The sequence below is a fragment of the Musa acuminata genome, chromosome BXJ3-3 (genome assembly GCF_036884655.1).
Source record: "Musa acuminata AAA Group cultivar baxijiao chromosome BXJ3-3, Cavendish_Baxijiao_AAA, whole genome shotgun sequence".
Lineage (NCBI taxonomy): Eukaryota > Viridiplantae > Streptophyta > Magnoliopsida > Zingiberales > Musaceae > Musa > Musa acuminata.
The window spans coordinates 29,459,348-29,468,239 of NC_088351.1; the positions used below are offsets into that span (position 1 = coordinate 29,459,348).

Sequence of the window (8,892 nt, forward strand, 5' to 3'; positions counted from 1 at the left end):
TGTATCTGATGCCACTCGGATTTGATGATATTGAAAGAATACATACTGAAGGATTCTAATGATCTGCCGAGAAACATTCGACATGCTTATAGCAATTCTGGTCTGAGAATCGATCAAGTTTAGTATAAACCATTTAGCCAATTCGTCAATAAACAAAATCTAAGAAATAAAGTGTTCATCATCAATATCTTCTATTTCTTCGTTGGCTATTGTGTATGTTTACTCTCCAGGTGCAGACACCCCTCGTTTGAGCCTTTCCCTCTTCGACTTCTTTTTTGAGATTGGCTTCTTCCTTCTTGGCGGAAGGGTCTTCTGTGCATACATATATAGCGCATAGTTTCCGAGGAGGAAGAGCAGTATAAGTCCTCCCACAACAAGCAAGACCACCAACCCTGGGTTCAACCCTCTACTTGTTTCCTCCTTGATCACATCTTCCCTGTTCATTTCAAATGTTAGCCATCTCGTATTACAAAAGGGAAGGATACTAAAGAAACAGGAAAAGATTTATGCATCAAACAAAGTTATTGTTGAACCATGTCTGATTCATGGCACACATGTCCAACACACCACTTAAACACATTATCTAAACTGTGGGCACAAGATCAACTGATCATAGGAAATGCTACACATGCAATGTCTGAAGCATTAGGAACATTTTAAATCATTCCCTTATCAATGTGGGTTTTCTAACAGCAAGATTTTTATAGTCATAATTTCTCCCTGAAAAACCAATATAACATAACATCAAGCTTTGAGTGGCAAACATAAACAGACACACACAGGATGGTTCCAGCAGAAAGCCTGCAGTAGTTTGCTAACAAGCAGACACTCTGTAAGATTTTCTAATGACTCAGATCTTTGTAATGTCGCCTTCTGGATTCCCTATCTAAAGAAGTCCATGTGGCACTCAGTGGAACCACAACAGCAGTTGAATTTCCAGTGGGATAGAATACGAGGAACTGAGATCCATAATCCAAAATGTGGCCTGGAACTTTTTCAATTAAACTTGCAGCCATGTTCAATAGAACAAAGCAAACAGTTTCATGTAAAATTGGGTTTTTCAAGCCCTATTACTTAATTTAAATTTAATTGTCACATACAGCTTCAACCAATTTATCCTTCCATTGGTAAGCCACCTAAAATAACTATTAATTTTTGAACATATATCCCAACTGCATTTAATTTAAAAAAAAAAGACAACAATCTACAGTGACTATATTTTCTTCACTGGATGAGGAAAAAGACTTATTAGTCAAACATGAAGACATACATAGGAAATGAACTTGTTGACTTTTCCAAGATATCTAATGTGACAAACTTCATGATCTCTGACTTTAAGCTAGTTATTTTGATAGAGTTATATGATCTAAATTGTTATCTCAAGCATCATAAAATTTCACTAATGTTTGGCTACATACCCAACGTATACAAACCAGAAAATAAGTTCACATTTTAGGGTGTTTATTAGTGTTTCTTGATTTCTTATGGAATCATCCAGGTGAGAATGAAAGAACATAACTACTTGGTGCCACCCTTGGAACAAGAGCATTGAATAAGCATAGGTATAACAGACATCTTAATCCAAATCTATTTCCAATTACTTCAGTGCATGATAAAGCATAGGTATTGAATGTGCTAAAATGGAAACCACTGAATTGACTTACAAATTTCATCTGAGAAAACAATCTGAAAGAAAGTTATCCTCCCAACAAACAAAAAATGGCATGATGTAGTTGGTGTATACTAAACTCAAGAAACAGCAGATCCAATCATGAAAACAAATCATTTCTTGCAGCAATAGACGATAGAAGTCGAACTAGCTATCCAAAACACTAAAACTTTGAACAGCAGCAAGAAATGATATATAACACTCGATTGTTGAATACAACTACTTCTAAGCTTATCTCAAAACAAAGATCACTGGAAGAGCAATAGCATGATGCAGTTGGTGTATACTAAACTCAAGAAACAGCCGAAACAAATCATTTCTTGCAGCGAAAGACGATAGAAGTCGAACTAGCAATCCAAAAAAAACTAAAACTTTGAATCGCATCCATAATTGGACCAGCGCTACTATCATAATTTACCCTAATAAGATGATCCTATGAGAAAATCCTCATGAGATTGTCAGCAGATGCAATCCAGACAACAAACAAAAGAGAAGAGAACGAACTCTTACAGCTGCATCAGAGATTTGCTCAGCCATAGGGGCAGATCTTACCAACCGGCCCTCGGTTTCCGCTCTCTGGATGCATGAACTCGTAAGAATTCCGCAGCTCCAGCAATAAAACGAGCAGAAACAGACGAAAATGATACCCTAATTCGATCGACAAAAAGGAGAAGCGAAAACGAGCCGCACTCACCGCGATCACCGAGTCGAGCCTCCGCGAGCAGAGATCAGAGGGAAGACGAGACAGAGAGAGTGCCACCAAAAAGAGGGGCTTTTACCGGCCCCATGCACCCGTGTTCAAATTCGTAGCCCAAGTTGCATTTGGGCTGCGCTGGACTGAGTCAGACCTAAGACTGGGCTTTGTCAAACATAAGTAAAAGTCAACATTTCAAATAATTTGATTTATTATTTATTTGCTTTGTTATTTATTTTGTTGACTAATCTCAACTTAAATTGATGAGGGAAAAAAGAAGAAAAATAATAAAATGATAACTTAATCAAATAAAATCATGAAGAAAAGCATAATTTAAATATAAGATAAAACCATATGAAACAGAGAGAATGAAGTCCTAACCAATTAATAATTCTAATTTCTCACATAGAAAATAGCATAAATTTACTCAAATTAATCTTTAATTTCTAATTGTCATTCATTAATTAGACATATTTCAAATAGTATCTCACTTTTTTATGATTATAAATCATAGATTATGTGCTCTTTTTGAATTAATGATTGAGAGGGAATAATTCCGTGAAATTAATAGCTTTTATGACTTCAATGGAACATAATGATTCGGAGGTCCACAATGTGCAAACCCGGCCCGGCCCGGACCGGCCCGACCCATGTTGCACATAGAAGAGAAGTGAGAAACCCTAGCCGCCAATCCATATAAGAGCCGAAGCGAGCGAGCGAGCGAGGTCGATTCGGTAGCCACCGAGAGGCGTCGAACAAGGCGGAGGTCGCTGCGATGGTGTCAGGGTCGGGTCTGTGCGCGAAGCGGGTGGTGGTGGACGCGCGCCACCACATGCTGGGGCGGCTGGCTTCCATCTTGGCTAAGGAGCTTCTCAACGGGCAGCGCGTGGTGGTCGTCCGCTGCGAGGAGATCTGCCTCTCCGGAGGTCTTGTCCGCCAGAAGATGAAGTACCTCCGATTCCTCCGCAAGCGCATGAACACCAAGCCGTCCCATGGCCCCATCCATTTCCGCGCCCCCGCCAAGATCCTCTGGCGCACCATCCGTGGGTAATCAGTCATCTTAGCGATCCAATCTTGCTTAGAATTTCTCGTTCGATGACTGTAATTGAGATCTAATGATAGTATTATGATGAAAATACAATATTTTTTGAGTTAAAAATCGAATCATTCCAAAGTATTTTGTTTGATGAGTTTGGTGGTTAAGAAATCTATCTACATTCTTGTTTTTCTTTCTCTCAAGGATGATTCCTCACAAGACTAAGCGTGGGGCCGCGGCGCTGGCAAGGCTTAAGGCGTATGAGGGGGTGCCTCCACCATATGATAAGATGAAGAGGATGGTTATTCCTGATGCCCTCAAGTATGGAGTTCTTGTTCAAGTGATGTCATGCAGAAATGTTTTGTGTGTTACCTGATTATTTTGATGTGCTGGGGGATGTGTTTTCAGGGTGTTGAGGCTTCAGCCTGGGCATAGGTACTGCTTGCTAGGTCGTCTCTCATCAGAGGTTGGATGGAATTACTACGACACTGTTAAGGTCAGATTGAATTGGCTCTATGTTCTTTATTTAAATTTTAACGTTAAATATGGCATAGTGTTTGTTTGTTTCTCTGAATCATTTATAATATTTCTTTGGTAGTGAATAATTCACATAGTGAATTATTTCCTTTTCTAGAGCAATGTCGATGATTAGTAGAGTTGAACATTGTTGGTGCAGATATTGCTAACTGGTTGGCCAATATTGTTGGAGCCTTTATATTCTCCAGTAGATCTTAGACCCTGCTTTGGATGAACATTTTTCCATAATTTAAGGATTTCTTTGTTTGAAAGGGGAAAAAAAAAGAGTAGAACAATTTTTCTAGTTCTTTGCTGTTGCTGATTGCAATTTTTTCTGTAGTTTGAGCTTCACATTTGTTCATTTGTTTTGGCTACCAAATATAAATTACATTCCCATGTCTTGTTCCCTACCCCTGTATACATATGCCTTTGCAGTTTGTGTCTTGTTTCAGGGTTTAATATTTGCTCCGTTTCTTGCTTCCTGTAGTATGCTTACAAGAGCTCAAATTCTTTCTATACATGTCATTGCATGTGAATGCTGATAAACCGTGTCACTTCAGAACTTGTCATTTGAAAACATAACATGCTTTTTGGGTGCTTTCAATTTGTCTAGCGTCTTATTGTTTAAATTGTTGCGTGGAATGACTTTCATGAGGCAGCATTGTGTCCTACGCCGGGCCATTATAATTTTTGTAATTATTGCCCCAAATTTATAGCTTAACTGACCATACATGCAAAATACATCTGTCCAGGTGCTGGAGGAGAAGAGGAAAGAAAGAGCCAAGGTGGCTTATGAGAGGAGAAAGCAGCTTACAAAGCTGAAGTTGAAAGCAGAAAAGGCTGTTGAGGAGAAGCTTGGTCCGCAGCTTGACATCCTTGCGCCATTGAAATACTGAGTTGATTATATTGCTTTTATCAAAACATTAGTTGCCTTTTTGTCATGTTTGTTTGGTCAATGAGTTTACCATGTTTTCTTAGTGTTATTGTGAACATCATAAATCTTGGAATTGAGCTTATTTTGAAAGGAAATTGTAAGCGCTTGTATTGAGTGTTTTCTCCACAATATCTTTTGTGGCCTAATGCTTTGTGGTAACATTATAAAAAAAGAATCCAATTGTAGGATGTCATGGCTAATGTTTACCTCAGTAGCTGATTAGATGCTTAGTCATTTATGTGCAACTTATAATTTCCATTTGTGGTAGCAAATCTGAATTGTTATTTACAGAAGATGAAGGAAATGTGACCTTTCTTGATAATTATGACATTGTCCTGGACCAATGGTGCTTCGTCAGGTAACATAGGAAGCTTATATGATTAAATAGTTTTAGGATTGTGATGTGCTGCTGATTAATGGCATGGCTTTTCTTATCTGTGGTATTATGATATATTGTCATTCAATCTGATGGAACATTATTAGTTGCAAGGTTACGATTTAGGCTTATTAGAGTCATGAAAGATCATGAAGGAGTGGGTTATGCAAATCATAATCTAATGACCCACTGCCCATTTCTACTATTTCATTATTAGGTTTGTTGCTAATACGTAATTATACCTCTATAATTCACTGTACTTTTTCCCCTCTATCATTCAGTATTAGTTTACTGACTACAAGCCGTGACTCAAATTTGAAGTGGAAAGTATAAATATATAATGCTCCAAAAGGATGACAATGAGATTGAGAGGTGGAAGTTATATGCATGAATTAGTATGAAAATTTATTTATTTAAAAATATAAAAGGTGAATACGGAATTCGATTTTAGATATGTATATATATATATATATATATATATATATAAAATTTATTTATTTATTTATTTATGTACATATATATATGTATATATATATATATATGTATATATATATATAAAGAGGGTATTTACGTAATTCCAGCATTGCGTGTTATTATTGTTGCCCCGTGGCGGTGCCGTTTTATGGCCTCAGATAGCTGATCTCCTCGCGCGCCCTTATCTTCTCCGTCCTCCCAAGAAATCACCTCTTTCTCTCGCAGCAGATGACCGAGAGATGGCCGCCAGAGTAATCTCTCCGTGGAACCTCAGCGCGACTGCAGTAAGTCTTTCCATGTCTTTTTCATCTGCTCTTCCTTTGTGCTTACTCCTCGTTATATGCTACCCAATCATCACCTTCTACTGGTACTTCTGTGTTCAGATTGTTCAGGATTCTCTTATATGGTTGATTACTGACTGTGCTCAATATCTTCCCTTGATTTTCGCTTCTAAAAGGTTTGAGAAAATAAGTTTGGGGGTGAGGAATTCTGGGTACAGTCATCTTAGAAATGGCATATTAAGGGTTTGTAGCTGAATTGTAATAGAGTTTGAGGTGGATTCAGAGTGGAGGAGAAATAATTTCATTAGGTAATTATGTAGAGGGAGTTAATCATGAGGAAAAACCAAATCTTGGTTAGTCTTTCCTTTCGTCAGTGTCCTAATTAGACGATCTTTTGATCTATGTAGATCGCTGCTATCTTGTTTTAGGTCTTAAGAACAAAGTGAAATGGCTCGTTAATATCCATGTAGATGTTGAGGATTTTGTTTGAAGGGAAGAATGAAGAGTTTCGACTTATGTTCTTCTACTTAAGAGTCAAAGGAGACTTGCAGGGATTAGGAGTGAAGAGGGGTTTTGTATTACCTATCATAGGAATTGGATACATAAAGAATTTTGGAGATGAAACACTTTGAAGAGTTTGGATATGAGAATTCAGCTTTACATAGTTGATTACGCTCCCAGGATGCTTATTTGGTGATGGAGATTTGTGTTACTTTATCTTTGATATATCAAAGATCGAATCAACAGTTGAACTGTTACACATTGAAGCGTTCGGATATGCGAATTTAGCTTTACACAACAGATTGTGCCCCCAGGATGCTTAATCGATGATGTACATCTGTGTTACTTTATCTTTAATTTAGTCAAAGATCAGTTCATCAGTTGAACTGTTAAAGAGTGGCTTGTGCTTGCAGAATGATGGTTATTTGATTGATGATGTTAATCATTCCCATCCTATTACCTATTCTGAAAGGAAACAAATATATATGATATGGTCTGGATTTGAAACAATAACATTTACATAAGTTTTGATTATTTTTCACCTTAATCTGCAATGAGATTTATTGACTTTAGTTGATTCAGATTTCTTCAGTAATGTTGTGCCAATGTGAATATATAATAATTATAGGGAAGCTTGGTGATTCGACACTACTGATTCCAGGATTTTCTTGATAGGTTTAGTTCAATTGAGTGTAGCAAGGATAAACTCTTATTTGATACCGATGCAATTGTGTTCATTTCCTTAATCATCGAACATTTATATAGTAGCCCTCTCTATCATCAGCATCAATTGTATTTCACTAGTAATTTGCTTGGGAATATCAAGAACTTGTGTCGAAAAATGTCATTGTTAACATCTACATCCTGCAAAATCTTTGTCATACTAAGGGTTAAGGGAAGCAACACCACCATTGCATTGATTCTTGGTTCCTTTCATTCTTCATCATACTGCTAGAAGCAAATTACACACTTGAGTCTCTAATTTTACTGTTATTATAACAGGCAAAGTTCAAGAATAATCCACAATCACAACAAGGAAGGCCTCATAATCACACTATAAAATTTGTCGAAACTCCCTTGGTGTCATCGTTTGGGCCAAAACCATGCACAAACAATACCAGATGGAGCAACGTTGTCTTGGCAACAGACAGCAATAAAGCTTCTGCTGAGCCAAGCACTACGGAGTCTATAAATGCTGAAGCTGCAGTAACCACTGATCGGCTTGCATCATCTGACGATCACCTCGATGCAAATGGTCGAGTGCCATCCTCCACGAACAAAGAGGACCCTGTGCCAAGGAGATCATCCTTGACAGTGAGAGAAAAGTTAAGGGCAGCTCGTGTTCTCAGCAAGTACATGGAATCGAAGCCTGCCAAAGCGGAATTCGGGAGCAGAGTGCTGGAGGCATCGAGAGAAATCGACCGAGGCAAGAAGCGGTCAGGCCTCCCAGAAGCTCCCACGAATTTGTTCGATGACAGCAAGCGAGGGCTGCCTCCGAAGGGCTGGACCTTTGAATTCCCGTTTCAGGGTGATCTGTTCATCATCGCCTTCTCGTTTCTGTTCATCAGCACAGTCATGCTTACGACGACCTTCATCGTCTGGAAATCTGGAGCCATACATTTCAACGAGTACTAGAAGAGGCATAATATCTGAATTCCATTTCAGGAGTCGCATTGTGTTTTCTCTGCATCTCTGTTTAGCAGTTCAAGGGGGGGCAGTGCTGCTGCTTGTAAAATTTTAGATATGTAGTGCCATGTGCAACATTATACCAGCATTGCTCTGAAGCCCTCTACGAATTACTGCGAAGTAGTTTTCAGCTTCATGTTGACTCCCCAATACTGGATGTCTTCGCTGCAATAAGATTGGAGAAAACTCGTCCACATGTGCTTCTACTTGAGGGGATGAAATTGAAGCAGATGCAGGAGACCTTTTCAATCTTATCCAAGCATGGAATGTTTGGAACTGTGATGACTCTTCAATCAGTATTTATTCTTATTATAAATAATTACAAAAGCAATACAACATCGTGGCTGTAGTTTAGTGGTTAGAATTCTACGTTGTGGCCGTAGAGACCTGGGCTCGAATCCCAGCAGCCACACAACAATTATATATTTTTTATTTATTTATTAAGTGTATATATATATATATATATATATATATATACACGCATATGTGAGTATTTTCGGTGTATGTTTTAAGTATACATATTTTGGTCGAGAGAGAGAGAGAGGTTGGCGTTAGGCTGACATATGTCACACAACAATTATATATTTTTTATTTATTTATTAAGTGTATATATATATATATATATATATATATATATATATATATATATATATATATATATATATATATATATATATATATATATACACGCATATGTGAGTATTTTCGGTGTATGTTTTAAGTAT

At 37.7% G+C, this 8,892-nt stretch overlaps 2 protein-coding genes, 1 long non-coding RNA gene and 1 other non-coding gene across 4 annotated transcripts; 3 read left to right on the top strand and 1 right to left on the bottom strand.

The window, feature by feature from the left end:
- Positions 1-268: 268 nt before the first annotated feature.
- On the bottom strand, positions 269-2,523 carry LOC135632281 (uncharacterized). Its single transcript, XR_010494659.1, has 2 exons — positions 2,364-2,523; positions 269-436 (listed from the first exon to the last, which is right to left on the bottom strand). It is a non-coding gene; the product is annotated as an uncharacterized LOC135632281 (long non-coding RNA).
- Positions 2,524-3,079: 556 nt separating this feature from the next.
- LOC135633811 (large ribosomal subunit protein uL13w-like) lies at positions 3,080-4,963 on the top strand. The gene is made up of 4 exons (XM_065143745.1): positions 3,080-3,410; positions 3,604-3,720; positions 3,808-3,895; positions 4,668-4,963. Exons 1-4 carry the CDS (start codon positions 3,139-3,141, stop codon positions 4,809-4,811), a joined length of 621 nt encoding a protein of 206 aa, XP_064999817.1. The 5' UTR covers positions 3,080-3,138; the 3' UTR covers positions 4,812-4,963.
- An 864-nt stretch (positions 4,964-5,827) lies between these two features.
- Positions 5,828-8,361, top strand: LOC135633810 (uncharacterized). Its single transcript, XM_065143744.1, has 2 exons — positions 5,828-5,983; positions 7,484-8,361. Exons 1-2 carry the CDS (start codon positions 5,939-5,941, stop codon positions 8,114-8,116), a joined length of 678 nt encoding a protein of 225 aa, XP_064999816.1. The 5' UTR covers positions 5,828-5,938; the 3' UTR covers positions 8,117-8,361.
- Positions 8,362-8,507: 146 nt separating this feature from the next.
- Positions 8,508-8,579, top strand: TRNAH-GUG (transfer RNA histidin (anticodon GUG)). Its single transcript has one exon. It is a non-coding gene; the product is annotated as a tRNA-His (tRNA).
- Positions 8,580-8,892: the final 313 nt, after the last annotated feature.

Excerpts from the sequence above, each read along its gene's own strand:
- LOC135633811 (XM_065143745.1), top strand. The coding sequence starts at position 3,139 with ATGGTGTCAGGGTCGGGTCTGTGCGCGAAGCGGGTGGTGGTGGACGCG. Across the intron at positions 3,721-3,807 it reads GTTATTCCTGATGCCCTCAA|GGTGTTGAGGCTTCAGCCTG; the intron begins GTATGGAGTTCT and ends ATGTGTTTTCAG. Across the intron at positions 3,896-4,667 it reads ATTACTACGACACTGTTAAG|GTGCTGGAGGAGAAGAGGAA; the intron begins GTCAGATTGAAT and ends ACATCTGTCCAG.
- LOC135633810 (XM_065143744.1), top strand. The coding sequence starts at position 5,939 with ATGGCCGCCAGAGTAATCTCTCCGTGGAACCTCAGCGCGACTGCA. Across the intron at positions 5,984-7,483 it reads GGAACCTCAGCGCGACTGCA|GCAAAGTTCAAGAATAATCC; the intron begins GTAAGTCTTTCC and ends TTATTATAACAG.